Genomic DNA, 18,317 nt, shown 5'->3' with positions numbered 1-18,317 from the left:
AAGATCATACACAGATGGATTAATGAATGAGTGGAGATACGAGGATCCTAGGATAACAATTGAGTCAGAGTCTCAGGATATCCAGAAAATTGGACCACCACCAGGCCTGATGCAAACAGTTTCTAAGTTAAATCGTGACATCCTTCTGAAAACCTTTCAGCTTAGTATCTCCATCCCCTAAATTCAGACGACAGTGTCCCCTGGGAATAGGTAATGTTTAATTTCTCAAAAATACGTCTGAAAACAAGAATGACAAACTATTAAATTTTGGTCAATCTTGGGGCTTGTTACACAATTTTTATCATGTTATTTTTGGACTTTTTTTGTTTTTACATGTGTAGTATTTTACAATGAAAAAGGACAAATCAGATTCCCCATCAGATACTGTGACTCCTGAAAGGTGAGACACTGTCCCAGGTAACTGTCCCAGAGCAAGAGGAGAGCTGAAATGAAGAAGTCTAGGACCAGGTTTACAGGCTGGGGGCTACGGGAACAGGCACACCTACCATTTTCAGTGTCGTCTCCAAGAGCTCCTCTTCCGACTTCTGTCGCAGGCAGTGAACCATGACGGCTGAGGTGGTGGTTTTACACCCAGCAGTGGTAGCAATTTGCTGCAAAGATCACAGGCAACGACAGAGTTCAAGAGCGAAGTCGCTTCCCTCCATCAATGTGGAAAGAGGTGTTCTATCCCAAGCCCAACTTGTAAAGGCGGCAGGGGGCAGCAGAAGATACTCTAGACCTGCAGGTGTGGGCTCTGGGTCCCACAGAGCATTGCCTCTGTTATTAATCTTAACTGTGATATGAGCCAATCACTCAGTCTCTCATCTCTGCTACCCTATCTCCATTGAAACGGACATAATGATCACAAGCTGAACATGTGAAGAAAGGCGAGGTGGAGCTGAGGTTGAGGCGATGGAATCTTGAATTTACTTCTCTGCTGGCTGTTCCACTTACCCGTCATTTGGCCACAGTCAGTGCACCAGATTTCTCTGGGCCTTGGTTTCTCCACCCATGGGTGGGAATAATGACTGCACCTACCTCATGAGTTAATACATGTGGGAGAGTGCCATGTCTCCCACACAATAAAACATGTGCAGAATTGCAGGAGGCCTAGGTAAGATGATTCACACAGAGGCACTTCAGGAAGTAGCGAATGTGATTTAAATATGAGTTCTGAAGAAAAGCTGGGTGTCGTCCCTTGCAAGACACAGATGGGGCTTCTCAGCTGAGTGAGGCATCTGTGGCACAGCTAGAAGTTTCCACCTGCACATTTCTGTACTGGAGTCCCAGGCAATAATCAAGCACTACTCTTTAGGGCACAGGACAGCAATGTGCCCATCAAAGGCCAAATAGTAAATATTTGAGGCTTTGTGGATCACGTGGTCTCTGCTGCAACTTCTCAACACTGCTGTTGGCATGAAACGCAGCCATAGACACGGGACAAATGAATGGGTGTCACTACGTTCCAGGAACACTTCCTTTATGGACACTGAAATTTGAATTTCATATACTTTTACGGTTCATGAAATGGTGTTCTTCTTTTGATTCCTTTCGATCATTTAAAAATTTAAAAACTCATCCTTAGCTCAAAGGCCAAGCAGCATAGACACAGATTTGGCCCTGGGCCAAGGTCTGCACATCTTTGTCCTAAATCAAACCACAGAGCAACACCAATTAATGCACCAAGAACCTCTTTCCATCTTTAAAAAAATGTAAAAAAGTAAAAAATAAAAAAATTGTAAAAGTCTTGCTGAGGAAGAGGCTCCCTTTGCCTGTCCTGGGGATTGGGGTCAGTCTGCCCAGTACAATCTGGTTTCTTACTTTTCTATAAGTTCGGAGAGATTGAAGCAAAACGGGACACTGAGCCTCTCTCTTAAGTGATCTGGAATCGGGGTGGAGAGCTACTAAGGTAAAAACACTCATTTTCCACAACAGAAAAGAAATCTGACTACTTTCTAAAACTAAAGTGGAGTCCTTAACCTTAGGGGCAGATGGGGTGCTCATGCTGACTGGAATCAAAGTGGAGCCCGAGAGAAGGGCACAGAGGGAGAGCAGGCAGCCTCCATGGCGGGGGCACTGGGGCAAGTGCGCATGGAGGTGCCTAGAGCCACGTACAGGATCTGGGACAGAATCAATGCCAAATGTGGTTCTCCAATAAATAAACAGGGAAAGGGAGAAGTAGAGGGTGAGGGAGAGAGAAAGACAGACAGATAGGGTGGGGCGGGGGGAACAAGAGTAAGAGAGTCTAGGATTCTCATTTTGTAATTTCCGCTTCCTGTTTTTTCACAAAGCCCAGTGTCATCCCAGACCTCTGTTTCCTTGAAAAATTAATTCTCCCTTTAAAGAGAAGATTTTGAGACAAGGTCTTGCTTTGTTGCCCGGACTGGAGTCCTGTTGTGCAAACACAGCTCACTGCAGCCTAGACCTCCTGGGCTCAGGCGATCCTCCAACTTCAGCCTCCCATGTAGATGGGCCCACAGGCTTGCACCACCATGCCCAGCTTAATTTTTTGTTTTTTGTAGAGACAAGGTCTCATTTTGTTGCCCTGACTGGTCTCGAACTCCTGGGTTCAAGCAATCCTTCCCTCCACCTTCCAAAGTGCTGGGATTACAGGCATGAGCCACCACACCCAGCCAATCCTTTCTTGAGTTAAGTCTGGTCAATGGGCAACTGTTGCAAATAAGCAATGAATTCTAAAAAAATTCTCAAAAGTTCTAAAAATTCTTGGCATCCCCGTTTTCTCTCCTTCTATGTATCAGCCCTTTAGGTTTGGACGCTTTCCCCAAACAAGCTCTCAAATCTACCGAAATCCTCCACACCACTGGCTCCAGTGGGCGCTCCTCAGCCTAGGTCTGGATTCCTATTGATCACCTCTTCCTTTGGCTTCCAACCGCTCTCCAGATGATGACAAAATCCTTGCCAGGGTCCTGTGCGGCATGGCCCCTGCCAACATCCCCGCCCTCAGCACTCGCCAAGCTCCCCCTGCTCTCTCTGCTCTGGCCCCGTGGGCCCTCTCTCTCTCTCACTCACGGTCGGGTGAGTCTTCCTGCCACAGGACAGCTGCACGTGCTGCTCCCCTCCCTGGGCATTCTTTGCTCCTGACTCACTGTTCACTTTTCCAGCAAGCCTTGCCTGGTGACCTCCTCCTGCCCTGGGACTCAATGTTTTCTTTAGATTCTGCTGGGGCATCAAGTCCATCCCGTCCACTGCTCTTGTCATAAGTGATGCTTTCTAATCATGTGATTCTGTAGCTATTCATCTATTCCCTACATTACAGTGGAAGCTTGGGGAGGTGCTAGGTGTCGGGCTAGGATGCAGAGCCACATAGAGCCATGTAGTGTCTATGTCCCCTCCACATGGACATCTGGCTTTGAGCCAGACAATGACCTCTGCCCACCTCTGCCCACCTCTTGCCCACCTCCTTCACTTATTCACCTAGTTTCGGGGAAGAAATGAATGAGTGAATTCTCCAGGAATCAACCCTGGTTACAAGACTCTCAGTGTGGAACTGCTCCAGGCCTACATCCCACAAGTGGGTCCATGGAACTTAGACCCTGAGAGACACAAGACATCATCTCAGCCCGCTGCCCACTACCCAATATGGCACTCTGCCCTGGCACATCAGAGGAGTGTGGTCACAGACAGGGCACTGTACTGGCTGTCTAGGGCCATGAGCTGGAGTCCCGGCTCTGCCCTGATCACCTGCTGCCCTTGGGAAATCCCTTCCAAGCCCTGTGGTCATTTGCCTAGCTGTGAAACTGGGAGGATGGATGTCTCCTTGCCCTTCCTGCTCAGCCTTTGGCACTTCAGTGATTCTAGGAGAACATCAGCTAGAACCCACAGCAAGAGTGACCCCTGTGAATTCAGGAGCACAGAGCCAAAAGGATGGGGACCTCCAGTGGAAGACCTACCTCAGCCAGGGGCTTGATGTCGCCTTTCTCCACCAGAGCAGGAGTGAGGGCCACGCCACTTTCAGAAATGGCCCGGTGGAAGAGGTTCTTGGCCAATGGAGAGAAAACCTGGGAGCAGAATAGAGGGGAGGAGAGTTCATGCTCAGAAGTGGGATCAGTGGCTCTCTTGCTCTTCCAGGCTACATCCACTCCACCTCGGCCCTGGCCTGTTTCCCTGACACTCTGGGGCTCAGTGGACACAGTGACTCCTCAACTGGCTTGGTCTTCTTGCCAGGCTCACCTCCCACCCAAGAAAACCTCCCACCCAAGAGAACCTTGCCTGGCCTGTTTGCCAAGCTCACCTTTCATCTGGCCACCCAAGGGATCCTCAGCGGGATCGGGACAGAGCACAGGGCAGGGACATAACAGGAGGTGTGGGCACAGATGAGCCTAACCAACAAACGTATTGGAAAGGCAGCTTAGCATCTCCTAGCCACAACTTCCAATTCAGCACCTCCATGACTCAGAGCTTATCCTAAAAAATGATCCCAGAGGCACACAAAGATTTCTAAGAATGCTCCTGCTGTTTACAATGGTAAGCACTGGACATAACCCAAGGATCCAGTATTATGAGATCGGGCAAATAAATGGTTTTTCATTCTTATCATTGAATACTGTGCAATTATAAGAGATACTATTATAGGACAAAATTTGATATTTTGTAAAATATTTATGTTGTACTATCATGTTCAGGAAAGTACTTTTGTAAAAATAAAGACAAAGATAGATAATAGTGACATGATAGGTAGATCGATTGATGGGTGGATGGATGGATAGAGGGATGGACAGATAGATACAAAGTCATTGAAACAAGACTAGAAAAATCCATGTCAAAGTCAGCATAGTGACTACCCTTGGGTTGTGGGATGGTGAATGGCTTTTATGTTTATTGGGCTTATCTGTAATTTTTCTTTTTCTGTACTTTCAAAAGTATAAAAATGTTTTCCTCTGAGTGTTCAACCACAAAACCAACACAGGATTGAAGAATACCATAGTGGGACTGACCCTCTGCCCACCTCAAGGCAGCTGGAGGGCTTCCTACAGCTCCCGGCACCTTCTCATGTGGTTTTTCATCCCAGCTCCCCTGGTGTCTCCTGCACCCAATCCCCGGCCCCAGCAGGACCTCTCAGAGCCCCAGGTTGTGTCTGCGTCCCCCATCCCCAGCTCCATCCCTCCCCATCCTCGGCTCCATCCCTCCTTCCTCTTGCCCACTTCCCCTAACCCACTAGGCCCCTCGGTCACAGAGATGGTCGCCTCCTTTTTGGGCATGGACCAGTCATCAGACCACGCCAGAGGAATCCACAACCTGCTCAGCGTCCACATCCCCTCCACAGGTAGATCTGGCTTTGAGCTGAACAATGACCTCTGTCCACCTCTTGTCTTTGCCTGTAATTACTCATAACTTGTGCCTAGCCCCACTTCCCAAGAGAAGGGAAATGAGTCCGCATGCTAAAATCAGTGGGAAAGAGAGAGAGAGAGAAAGAGAAGGGGAGAGAGAGAGAGAGAGAGACATAACTCAACCAAGCTAGAAGAGGACAATGCCACCATTGTAGGCTGCAACTGGAGGTTCTTATGGCCCCAGGACACTAAAATGAGCTCTGAGCTTCCTGGGGGCCAGGGAGAGCTTGGTCTTCAGCTCTCCACCCCCGATGCTGGTCAGTGAGTAGGGTCAGTCCTGAACTTAGGTATTGTAAACAGAGGCATCCGTAGCCAGATTGACAGGTCTCCAAGAGGTCCAATCAGCATCACAACAAGGGTGGGGTTGGGGCTGGTGCCAGGATCACTCACAAGAACAGAGACACTTTCTCCTCCCGCTGACTCTCCAAAGATGGTCACAGAACCTGGGTTCCCTCCGAAGCTGGCAATGTTGTCCTGGACCCAATGCAGGGCAGCCAGCTGGTCCAGATGACCCCAGTTCCCCCTGCTGTGTTCATCCCCTGTGCTGTGAGGAAGAAAACAGGTTGAGGGTGGGGAACAGAGATGTCATGACAGAACCTTCAGGACCACAGATGGGGCTGGGGGAGCTGGGCTTCAGCATCTCTGAAACTCTGCCTTATATTCCTACATTTGGTGCATGATTGCACATACATTCAATGACAACTATTTACTGAGCATCTACTATGTGCCTGACACTGTCCTATAAGCTGGAGCACATCTGAGAGCAAAACAGGCAAAACCTCTGACAACACTGAGCTCACACTACAAATCATAAGCAGATAAGCAGATATGTAGAGAGAATATAACGATGTCAGGTAGTGAAAGTGCATTGAGGAAAATACAATGGGGTAAAGAAAAAACAGGGTAAAGAAAAAAAATGGCGGTGCCATTTCAGATCGCAACCAGGGAAGGCCTTTTGGAGGCAGTGGCATTTGAGATCTTGGAGCCAGGGACTTCATCAAACAAGCACAATGAGCACATGAGCCTTGCAAATAACCAAAGAAAGGAATTCCAGGCAGAAGAAAAAGCAAGTGCAAGGGCCCTGGGGCCCAGGGGAAGAAAGCGTGAGTGGGGAGGTGCAGCTTATGGTGCCCTGGGGCCCTGGCAAGGACTTCGGCTGTCATCATAGGGGACATGGGAAACCCCCGCAGGGCTTTGCGCAGAGGCATCATGTGATTCAATGCACATGTTAAGCGATCACTCTGGCTACCGCGCAGCTCAGCCCCAGCATAAATGTGGCAGGGATCTGAAACTGAGTGTTAGGATCATAATCCAGGCAAGAGACAGAAGACGTGGGCTGGGGTAGGAGCCAGGGAGGAGGTGCAAAGTTGTAGATTCTGAGTGGATTCTGAAGGTGGAGCCACGAGGTTTGTGAGAAAAGAGAGAGTCCAGGCTGCCCGAGAGGCCTTCTCCTGAGCCCCTGAGAGGATGGGGCAGCAGCAGCTGAGTGGAGGCGCCGTGGGAGGAGGAGGGGGTCTCTGCTGGGGAGGGAGTCAAGGATTCAGCTGGTCCCTGGGAAGAGTGGGGCACCCTTTAAAGAGCCAGGGGCAGAGGGGAGGCAGTGAGTGATGCCTGTGGGCTTCAAAGGAGAGGTGGGCTGGAAACGGGGGCTCTGGGCTGCTCCCTGGGATCACTGGGAGTTAGTGGAGAGGGAGAGGGAGACAAGAGAGGCCTGTGGACAGGGAGGTGGAGGCACCAGGAAAGGGCTGGGAAGGAAGCATTTCACAGAGGCTGAGTGGCCATCGGCTGCTGCTGGGAGGTCCTGTGAGGTTGGGTGGAGAGCAGTGGCGGTCACTGGTGACCACGATGAGAGCAGCTGAGTGGTGTGGTCAGGAACGAACATGACTGGCATGGGTGGAGGAGACGCACGGAGGAGAGGAATCATGAAGCAGCTTTATTGTAACGGGGAGCAGAGATACAGGCTGCGGCTGAAAGGGATGTGGAGTCCCATGAAGGTGATACAGCCAAGACTGGCCTGGGGCGCCCTGCTGACAGGTAGACCAGAACCCATCCTCCATCTCCCTAGGTGTTCCCATCAGTGAGTGGAATCCCTCCCACAACCCTCCCATCACTGGCTCAGGTTTGGGGTACTGCAGGGGACACACTTAGAAAAGGTTCATAGTAATTCCACCCTGCAGGAGTAATTGCACCTGTCCCCGTGGAGATCTGATGGGGAAGACTCCATCCTTGCTTCCTGCACTTGCCAGATTTCAAGCAGAAAATGGGGTGAGTGGGCCCCAACACTCCTCCAGGAAGGGGACAGATGCTCCCACACCCCACCATCTACAGCCCCCATTCCTTCACCCACAGCATGCACTGAGCTCCCTCTGTGACTGCCCCTTCCCTCCTTTCCCATGAGAAGTCACATGTGTCAACCTTCAATGCTTGGGCTGCTTGTTATCTGCTATGACAGAGAAATGCCATGTGTGGAAGCAGCACAGGTGAAAAGGAGATGAGTCTTTCAGAGGAGGTAACTGGGGGCTGGGTCTTGCAGGATGAAGAGGAGTTCATCAGGTAGAGTAGGCATTCCAGGCAGAGAGAACAGCACATGCAAAAGCTCAGAGGCAAGTGGATGAGTGTGGCTGCGGAGTGAGAGAGTAGGTAGTATCCACTTATGAAGGTGCTTTGACACTTTACTGAGGAACCCAGCTAAGGTCCCCTGAGGGCTGACATGACCAGAGCTGGGTCCTAGTTTCCTCATGTTGGGGGCCAAAGTGCAGTGAGGAGAGTCCAGTTTCTTACCTGAAGAATCCCCAGATGCCAAGACGGAACTGAATTGTCACCACCACCACGTTTTCATGGGCAGCGAGGGCCAGCCCATCATAGGTTGATGCCCCGCCCAGCAACAGCCCCCCTCCGTGGATCCACACCATCACCTGGGCAGGGGAGAAGCAACAGACCAGTTACAGGGTGCAGAGCCAGGGAGTACTTAGACGGTGTCTTGTTTAGGTCACAACTGAAGGAGGGTGTTACCCAAAGTTCACCAGCGCCCAGCAAGGTTGCAAAAGGCAGTCTCTCTCCTCTATAATTCTCCAAACTGGGGCTCAAGCTACCACCCCACTGCATACACTCTGGCTGCGCCTTCCTTTTACCCAGACTCCAGTGCCACCTCCTCCAAAGGCTCTTCACACGGAGAACATCATCATGGGCATAGCAAAGGCTAAGCATGTTGTATTCTCACCCTCACTTCTATCACCCTCAAGCCTGGACTGTTCACACAGCTCAGCGTACCCATGGGGCAGCCCTTGTATCTCAGCTTCATCTCAGTTAACTTTCTCATGGTGAATTAAACTTCTCTGTGCATGAGTGATTGTCTTGAGAAGCACACATGCCTGTGATGGTGTCTCTTCCTCAAATGCCTCCTTTATGCCTCTGCATCCCCAAATTCTATCCACCCTGAAAATCCCAGCCTAAAACTGACCCCCTCCAGGATGCCTTCAATCATTTGACTAGCACTATCTGAGATCTTACTATGCATCAGGAGCTATGTGAATACCCGAGGATGAGAGTGGATACAATCCCTAACACAAGGTTCTCTCATTTTAAAAGTCCACATAGCAAGGAAGAAGAGTGGCTAAAATAATAATATTGTAATAATATTATTAATAAAATGTAAAAGAACTCATAACTATGTACCAAGTGCTGTTCTAAGCATGTGTAGTTCTAGAACCTGTGGCCATTCCTGGAGGTTCTCCCACCTCCAGGTTCCCAGAGCCCTGTTTCTCCCACACCTCTAATGCCTGCCTGCCTCCTGCGGAGGGACTGAGCGTGCATTCACCTTTGTGTGAAGGCTGACCCGAGGGCTGGCCTGCAATAACCTGCTGAAGGGAGCATGTGTCTCTACAGCCCAGATGGCAAGATCCTTGAAGGCAGGGGCTGCGTGGAGTGGGTTGATGATCCTTTCCCCTGAAGCCCCGAGTCTAACTGTGTATATGGGGCACTGAGTACACAACAGAAGAATGAATGAATGAGTGAATGAATGAATGAGTGAGTGAGTAAACCTTTCTCCCACTTCCTGTGTCTTACCAAGCACAGGTAGGGACAAATTCTAGTTCCACGTTCGAAGACCTGCTCTCTCACTCCTGGGCACCATGCCATGATGCCGCTGGATGCGACACCCCTTCTTCTTCCACCCTGGGGTGGCCTCCTTTGCCAGAAGACCCTCCCCACCCTCCAACCTGCAGCTGGCAGCCTGCCCCATCTCCTGTCCTTCATTTATTTGGGAAATGCTAACACATTGGGTCATCAGCCTTTGCCAAGACAATTAGGGAGGGAAATTAGGTACAACAAAATCCCAGATATTTGGCCAAAAGCAAAAGGAAGTGCTCCTGGGATTGTCTCAGGCTCCGCCCCAACACCCATACCCAGACAGTGAAAGTTACCCCAGATCGATGTGGGTGTGCTGGAGAAAGGCCACATACGAGCTCGATGCCCTACTCCATGTCAAAAGCACTGGTATGAAGATCAAAAGACTTGAGCAAAAACTACCCTACTGGTGACCTCTCCTTTCCTGTCTGGGCCTCAGTTTCTCTATCTGAAAAGGAAGAGTTGGGGTGTTGGCTTTTCTCTAAGTCCCTTCCACCTCTAACATTATTGGAAATCATGTCTTACCCACTCTTGGTATCAGATTTTTAATCTAGTAACTAAAAGTAATCATTCTCATCCTTCATTAGCATAAGGGAACTTGGAACAGTTAAGATGTGCATTAAAGATGCACAGCAGATTCCCCCAGAGGCCCTGTGTCACAAGGCGAAACTGAGATGTGGAAAACCTGTGTTTCCCGTGGAGGCCCTGGGGTCCCTGAAACACTCCTGGCCTTTGCAGCTCCCTCCCCAAGCTGCCTTCACCCTCTTCGGTCTGCACCAGAAGATCCAGGAAACTGGAACTGACACGCCTTGACCAGGGGATCCCACATCTTACCGGCAGCCTGCTTTTCTTGGTCAAGTCAGCAGGAGTGTAAATATTGAGATAAAGACAGTCTTCGGAAAGCTTGAGAGGAATATTCTCTTTTCGGTTGGTAAAGAGCTTGGAGAAAAACTGCGCTGCCGTGGGATCTTGGGAGCACCTGGGGAGGGGAAAAGAAGAACCCCTGAAGTTCAGCAGATCTAAGCCAGCTGTCTTCTGGGGCAGCACCATGGACTTGGAGGTTTAAGCCTGAAAATGACTTGATATTTACAAACTGAAGATATTGGAATGGGTAGGAGGCTATCAGGGGCTTCAGGTGGTGGGGCTAGGACTCACTAAGGTATCCTGAGACCAAGCAGAGTGAGAAGGACTTCACACCCCTTCCCTTCCTGGAGCCTTTGGGACTCCCAGCACCAAGGAAAGGAGACAACCAATATACTAATCCTCCCTGGGAGGTGACATTTCCCGCAATAGCTCAGGGCTGAAATCTCTGTGGGACAACATCAGGAGAACTGTGCTGTAGTCCTCTCTCTGCTATGCATTTACGAGGTGACTTGGGTGATTTCCTTTCACATTCTGGGTCCCAATCTGCCAGGTCTAAGTGAGAGGAGTGATTCCTACATGGGTCTTGCAGCCCTGACATGCCAAGATTTGACCATCAACCCATCCCAGGCAAGTGCTGACAGGGCTCAAGGATCCAACATAGATGAACATGTGCAATAGTTACTGAGTCCTCCCAGTGCGCCAGGCACTGTTTTAAGTACTCTTTGTGTATTAACTCATCTAAGCCTCACATCAGTCCCATTACATAGGTTCTACTATCTCCATGTTACAGATGAGAAAACAAGCCCAGAGAGGCTAGAGAACCTGACCAACATCACACAGCCAGGAAGATCCATGCCATGCGGTGCTTATACACAAGTATATTATAAGCAACAGTCCCAGATCTCAATGTAGCAGGAGGCAGCCATCATTGCCCCCACTATGTACATGAGGACACTGAGGCACTCAGGCTTCAGGATGACACAGCTGTCAAGCGACAGAATCTGGGCCAGTAAAGATGACTTCTTGCTTCTCATCCCGGGAAATTTTCCTACAGATCACCAGGAGTAAGATGCATGGCAATAATAAACGAAAGACATTCCAGTGCAAAGAAAGGGCAAGAGAGCTCCACCTCACTGGTCCTCAGATAAATGCAAACTAAAGAGGAAAATAATAGAGCTATTATTGCTGTTGTTTTGCCTACCCGATAACCGGAAACACTTTAAAATTACCCCAGGCATTGACAACAGTCTGTTGAATGGAGGTTTTCATCCATCAATGGCAGGAGTGTAGTTGGAATATTTTGGCAGAGAACTTTAACAAAAGATATATATTCTTTGACTGAGAAATGTCATTTCTGGAAACTTATCCTAAAATATTTAGGAATGTACATAAAGATTTCACTACAAAATATTCATCACAGTGCTCTCTATAATATCAAAAACATCATATGTAACTTAATGACCCCAAATAAAACCTTGGGGAAATTAATTATGGTTCAATACCAAATGTAACGCAGCTGCTAATATAGGCTGTGCTATTAAATGGTATAGAATGATGCTCATGATATACTTATAAATGAGCAGCAGGCATCCAAATTATCTGAACATAGCTTTCTGTTTTAAAGGAGGAAAGCATAGCAACAGGCAAAAAAACAAACAAACTGGAATACAAATAAAATATTAGATGATAATACTTTATGACCTAAAATATCCACTATGAATCTATCAAGCTGTTCTCTGTGGGTGGTGGGATATTTTATGTGATTTCAATTTTCTTACTTTTTCTTCTCTGTATTTCCTAAATTTTCTGTAATAAGTATATATTATATTTGCAGTCAGAAAATAAAAACAGTCAATATTATTTGAAAAAAAAGACGAGCCAGAGGTGGGCTGCTGGAAACCCCCAAATGCCTGGCTGCAGAGATGAATGGGGTCTGATTTGATGCCTGTAGGGGTCCTTGGTACACTGCGGAGTGGTGGTGAGGCCAGTCAGAACCTTTGGGCTTTTCTTCCCAGCTTGGCCAGGGTGACTGCACACACCTGCCATTGTTCTCCTCAGGAACAGGGAGCTGGGCACACCTGAGAGTTGAGCACTTGCTGAATGGCAATCTCAGTACACTTCCCACCCACACACCTCCTGGCTCATCCCTCGCCCCAGCTATGCCAAAGTTCAAGACAGGGGAATTCATGGGATCCTTACATCTGATCTCCCTCACCTGCTCAACTGCTTCCTTGTTTCCAAGGCACTCATCCTGTTCTAACACATCACATCATCCATGGAGTAATTTGCATGTTGTTTCTTATCTGTCTCCCCCTGCTAGAATGCACGCTCTATGAACCTAGGGATCTTTGCTTTGTTCCCTAATAGATCCCAAGAACCCAGAACATGCCCAGCACATAGTAGTTGCTCAATAAACATGTGTTACATAATGGACTCTAGAATGCTGTGAGAGTTCTGGAATGTTCTTAAGGATCTACAATGATCTCAAGGATTCCAGAGCAAAGTATCAGCCCATCGGGGGACTGCCTTGACTCCTTCCTGTATCACGTTGAGGCGAACGTCCCGCTGAAACATGCCAAATCCACCCCTGGCTTACATAGGAGGGTAAGAGGTGGCATTCTTCACGAAGCTCCACGGCTCTGCAGGCTGTGGTGGAGTAAACCTCAGGGGTCCAAGAGGGGGCTTGGCAAAAGGGATTCCCAGGAAAACGGCCACAGGCTGTGCAAATCCTTGTAAGCTGATGAACTTCCCCAGGACTTTACCATGCACGGTGTCCACCACAGGTGGCGAGGACGGGTGTCCTGCTGGACATGGAAAAGAAATCAGAATGCATCAGAGGCGAAAGGCTGGACCAGGGCTCCAGGTGGGGTCTACCACTTTCTAGGTGTGTGACCTTGAATAAGCCACCTAAACCCTCTAGGCCTCAGTTTCTCCTGATGTAAAATAGGGATGAGGATCACTGTCCTTCCTAACTCATTGAGCTGGTTTAAGGAGCAAATTAGAATTGGAGGCATGAAAACATCCAGCCAAAAATCAATGCAAGAAGGAGAGCTGCTAGGAAAGAATAAGACATTTAGCTTCCACCTTAGAAGCTTCTGGAAACATTTATCCATTAGAATCCTGGCACTGAGACACGAGCTGGCTGAGAGGATGAACAAGAGTTGCCCTGTACTCTCAGAAGCACTGACTCTGATAGGGAAGAGTCACATATACACCTGACCCTGCAGCCGGAAGGAAGTGGCCGTGTCCTGGAAGAGGTATCCGTAAGGCAGTCCAGGAACTAGAAGAGAGGGCAAGGCCTTCTGATTGAGGGCATCATGGAGAAGCTGTAACTTGCAGTAGGGGAGGATTGAATAAGGGGAGATGAGAAGCAGGGAGTGGTACAGAGCAGAGAGAAGGAAGGGAATGTGCTGAGGCTCAGAGGCAGCAGAATGCAGAGCTTGCCTGGGGGAGGGGGCGTGGCCCAAGTGCAACAGGTGGAGTCTGAGGGGAGTGGAAAATATTCCTGGAATGAGAGAACACATGTCAGGGAGGGCCTAAAATGCCAGTTTAAGCACTTGAGTTTTATTTAGTGGACAAATAAACTGCAGGAACCATTCCAGATAAAGGACATGATCAGCTCAAGGAAGTTTCCTCTGGTGGCCCTGGGCAGGGCTGCTCTATTCTTGAAGTGCGGACAATGCTTCCTTATTGAGCTGAAATTCATTTCCCACAGCCTCTGCATCAGTCCTGGTTCTACCTGCCATGGGACTGTGTAGGCCTGATCTGATCTGTGGCCTGTGGCTTTTCAGACACTTGATTGTGCCGCCCACCCCTCAGGTCCTATCTGGCTCCAGGGAACTCAATTTTTCTAAGTTTCCCTCCTAGGAAATGATTTTCAGCCTCTTGTCCTCACAGTTACTCTACTTTGGATACAGACAAGACGTCAAGACCTCCATCAAAGTGGAGCCAGAACAGAACAGAGCAATTCAGATTTGATTTTACAGGGAATATCCAATCGCAATGGAAACTCATTATGCAAAGCCCAGTTACACAACAACATCCGTGTCTCATTAACAGCCAACCCCATACTGAGAATATTCAGCTTGTTTTTTATTGTTGTTGCTAATTACAAATGATGCTGAGATGAAGTTCCTTGGAAAGATGTTTATCAACATAACGACATAGCAATTACCAGCACCCATTAGGTAAGTGGTGTAATGTCAGCACTTTGGGAAGTCAAGGAGGGCAGATCACTTGAGGTCAGGAGTGTGAGACCAGCCTGGCCAACATGGCAAAACCCCGTCTCTACTAAAACTATGAAAATAGTTGGATGTGGTGGTGTGTGCCTGTAATCTTGGCTACTCAGGAGGCTAAGGCAGGAGAATAGCTTCAATCGGGAGACAGAGGTTGCAGTGAGCCGAGATAGCACCACTGCACTCCAGCCTGAGTGAAAGAGTGAGACTCTATCTAAGAAAAAAAAAAATAGGAAAGAAAAGAGAGACTTGGTCCCTGACCAGTTTAGGGGGACATGGAAGGTAATGAAGACCAAAGAGCCGACTTGTGATGCTGGATCCCTGTTTACACAGGCTTGGTGGAGATGTCATTGGAATATCCTGGCAAGATGGCACCATAGGACGAGCACACTTCACTACTGGAAGGAAGCCTGGCAAGGGAGCAGGGGAGAATCTTCTCCTACACGGTAAGGGTGCACACCATGGATGTGTGTGGCCTCATTGAAGATGCCAGTGTGAGAGGAAAGGGAAAAAACAAAAGATCAAACGGAGGGACCACCACAGCTGAGGCAGAAAATCCATCAGAGTGGGGACAAGAGAACCTCCCGGCATCCTGGAAGCCCAGGGAGGAAGAGGGTGAGGCGCCGGCTATGAGTGCTGAGGGCTTCAGAGAGGTGGAGAAGGGACAAGGCTGAGCGGAAACCACTGGGCTGGCCTTTCTCAGCTCAGGATTCCCTTCAACAAGATGATGTAGATGGTGACCAGATTGCCAAGGGTGAAGAAGTGGGTGAATGGGGGAGGCAGAAACAAGAGTGGGAACAAGAGCAGTTGCCGCTGATGTGATATGAAACATGAACCTGTGGGCACCTACTCTGTGCCAGGCATGCATTCCAGTTTGTTCAAATGCATCTTCAGAAAAACCTTGCTGGGTAGGCATCAATATTCCCAATTTACAGAGGAGGAAATTGAGGAAGTGGAAGCAGCCGGTATGGACTTCCTAAGGAAGGAAATGGATGGCATGGCCAGGAGTAACCAGAGGTAAAGGAATATTCAGCTCCAAATAGGGTTCCTCTCTTCCTCTGCTGTTACACACAGTTCAGGGCTCTCCCAGTGTCAGGCTGCCAGAAGGAGGACAGGGTGCAGACGGGGCCTGGGCTGTCAGGATTAGGACCCAGAGACAGACCCAGGCATGATTTCCCGGTTGACCTTGGGCAAGTACATTTCCCTGTGTGAGTCCCAGTTTCTCTGTCTATAAAATGGCCCCAGGGATATTAAGAGGCCCCTCCCTGCACCCCTAAATGTACCATGTGTTTTGCTTTCTGTACTCGGACATCTGAGGCCTTGCTGACCTTGGAGAAACTCTCCTTCCCAGGGTCCTGCCAACCGAAAGCCCACACCACAACCACCTTTGATCCAGTTGCCATGCCCTGGCCACTACCCACCTGCCCTAATCACGCCAGGGCCAGGTACCAGACAACTAGGGACAGCCCCTGTGCCTCAGAGCCCCCTGAATTATCCCAACTCACCAATCCTCAGTCCTCCTGCCCTGCCTTGCCTCTTCTTTCTAATGGAAGCCACAGTAAAAGCCCCTTGGCCTCAGATCTGCCCCTGCCCCCTCCCCCTGCTCTGCTGCTTTCCCTTGTGCCCTACCCCCCACCTCACTGGTGCCCCCTCCTGTTGGGAACATTCGTAAGAAATTGTCTTTTTAATGACAAGAGGTCCTGATATAGTGGCCTGACCACAGCTCATATTTTCTATTCATACACTACTTTTTTTTTTTTTTAACAATGCCTTTATTTGTCCACCCCTTTTTCTGTGCTTTCTCCACACCAGGCGCTGCCCAGAGTGCTTTAGAAACAACGACCCATTCCTCCTCACCAGAGTCCAGGGAGGTGGGTAGCACTGCCGCCTCTATTCCAGAGAGAGGGCAACCCAAGCACGGAAACGCACAGCCCCTTGCCTAAGGACACACAGCGACGAAGCGCCCAGCCGGGACTCAAACCCACGCACTCTGGCACAGGGTCTCAATGCTCTTAATATTCTGCTAAGCCGCGGTCCGTGATCCGGCCGTGACTGGACTCTCTAGGGGACAGTAAACTGAGCTGCCTAAATTCCTCGCGGCTGCCGGCCTGCGTGGGGGCGAGCAGTGCAGGGCGGTCTCTGAGTGTCCATCCTCCCTGCGTCTCCGCGCGGCCCGGGCTGCCGGGGCTCAGCTGCTCCAAGTTCAAGTCCACGTCCGGAGGGCGCGCGCCCCGCGGAGCCGGACCTGTCGTGCCTTTGCCTTTCTACGCATCTGTGCCCACCGCGGCCCAGAACAAGGATTTCCAGCGTGTCCCGCATGTTTGTATTTCAGAAGGACTCACCGCAAGCCGAGGAACCGGCGAGAGTGGCCAGGACAAGAGCACGGAGCCACATCCTGGAAAAGCGACAGCTCCCGGGGCCTCCGAGGTCTCCGTGCAACTCAGAGGGACTGCGCTGTTCAGCCCCAGAGCCCAGCCCCGCCCCCAGCTACCGCCGTGTGCTGCCAACTGCCTAATGCCCCCATCGTGAGATATAATCAGAAACACCTCCCTTTCCCCAGGTCTCACTGGGCAACTCCCACCCACAGTTTACCCTCTTTCATCAGAGCAGCCTGGTCTGTACTCTCAGGTTACAGAGAGCTACAAACTCGCCCAACTGCTTGTTGCAGGACTCTAACCTCTGTGCTCTGTGACGGCCCCCAAAGGCTGCGCTAGCAGGCACATGCTTTTAGGCGAAGGGATACTTTAATCTGAGGTCCTAAGAAAAAGCTGGAAAATTTTAGAGGCACTCACAGCCCCACAACTGCTCATCTGGGTAATTTAGCACACATCTCAGCTCTCAGGGCTTGTGTTTCCTAGCATTCCAGGCTCTCAAGTTTGGAAGTGATCTTATATTTCATCCAGTCCCCTGTCTGATGCCTGAATTTGCTTCACAACGTCTTGCCAATTGGCCCAGCCTCCTGTCACACACCTCTGGTGTCAGGGAAATCACTACTTTCCAAAGCAGGGATTTTTGGACTGAATGTAAAAATGAATTTCATCTCTCCAAAGCCCCTGGCTCTAACCATCCATCCATCCAGGTACCCATCCATTCTGTGAACATTTACCAAAATGCCTGGCACCTGGCCACATTTAAGGGATACAAAGACCAATTCAAGACATGGTTAGACTTCTCAAGGGGTCACCACTGGTAGACAAGACAGATGAGGGGGAGGAGCAGCGGGGGTGAGGTCAAAGCAATGTGAAATCTGATGCTCCCACATCTGAAGCCTTGCTGACCTTGGAGAAACTCTCCCTCCCAGGGTCCTGCCAACCCGGAGCCCATACCCTAACCACCTCTTTGATCCAGATTGCCAGGGCATGGCAACTGGCTCAAAGAGGATACAGAGTGCTCCAGGCACACCTGGAAAGCTGTCATTTACAAGCTGCTGGAAACACAAGGATGTTGCTTAAAGCCTCTTTCATGGGATCATTCAAATGTCCAACAATCGGGAATTCACTAAACACACTCTGGTAAAGCTGGCTATTCACCCAAAATAGTGATGTGCACATCGATTTATTAACAATAAAGAGAGTCAGGATCTGTTGTGAAAAGAGAAAATAACAAGTTATAAACCGTTGTGTGCAGTAGGCAGTTCCTCAAAAAGTTCAACATAGAGTTACCATATGATCCAGCAATTCCCCTCCTGGGTATCTACACAAGAGTAGTGAAAACATGTTCCTACAAAAACTTGTACACAAAAAGC

The 18,317-nt window shown here is 49.5% G+C and overlaps 1 protein-coding gene across 1 annotated transcript in view; it reads right to left on the bottom strand.

Moving 5' to 3' along the window:
* The window catches only part of LOC105714098 (liver carboxylesterase 1), a 32,876-nt gene extending 15,835 nt beyond the window's left edge, over positions 1-17,041 (bottom strand). Inside the window, exons 1-7 of the mRNA XM_064383078.1 lie at positions 16,915-17,041; positions 12,934-13,141; positions 10,308-10,452; positions 8,130-8,263; positions 5,739-5,892; positions 3,912-4,019; positions 507-611 (exon numbers count right to left, since the gene is read on the bottom strand). Coding sequence (XP_064239148.1) covers positions 507-611; positions 3,912-4,019; positions 5,739-5,892; positions 8,130-8,263; positions 10,308-10,452; positions 12,934-13,141; positions 16,915-16,966 — 906 coding nt within the window. The 5' untranslated portion in view covers positions 16,967-17,041. The remainder of the gene's footprint in view (positions 1-506; positions 612-3,911; positions 4,020-5,738; positions 5,893-8,129; positions 8,264-10,307; positions 10,453-12,933; positions 13,142-16,914) is intronic.
* Positions 17,042-18,317: the final 1,276 nt, after the last annotated feature.

The sequence above is a fragment of the Aotus nancymaae genome, unplaced genomic scaffold (assembly GCF_030222135.1).
Source record: "Aotus nancymaae isolate 86718 unplaced genomic scaffold, 86718_ANA_hifiasm-v0.15.2.pri h1tg000030l, whole genome shotgun sequence".
In the NCBI taxonomy this organism is placed as follows: Eukaryota; Metazoa; Chordata; class Mammalia; order Primates; family Aotidae; genus Aotus; species Aotus nancymaae.
The sequence above is the reverse complement of the archived record's forward strand: the minus strand, read 5'-3'. Positions and strand labels throughout refer to the sequence as shown.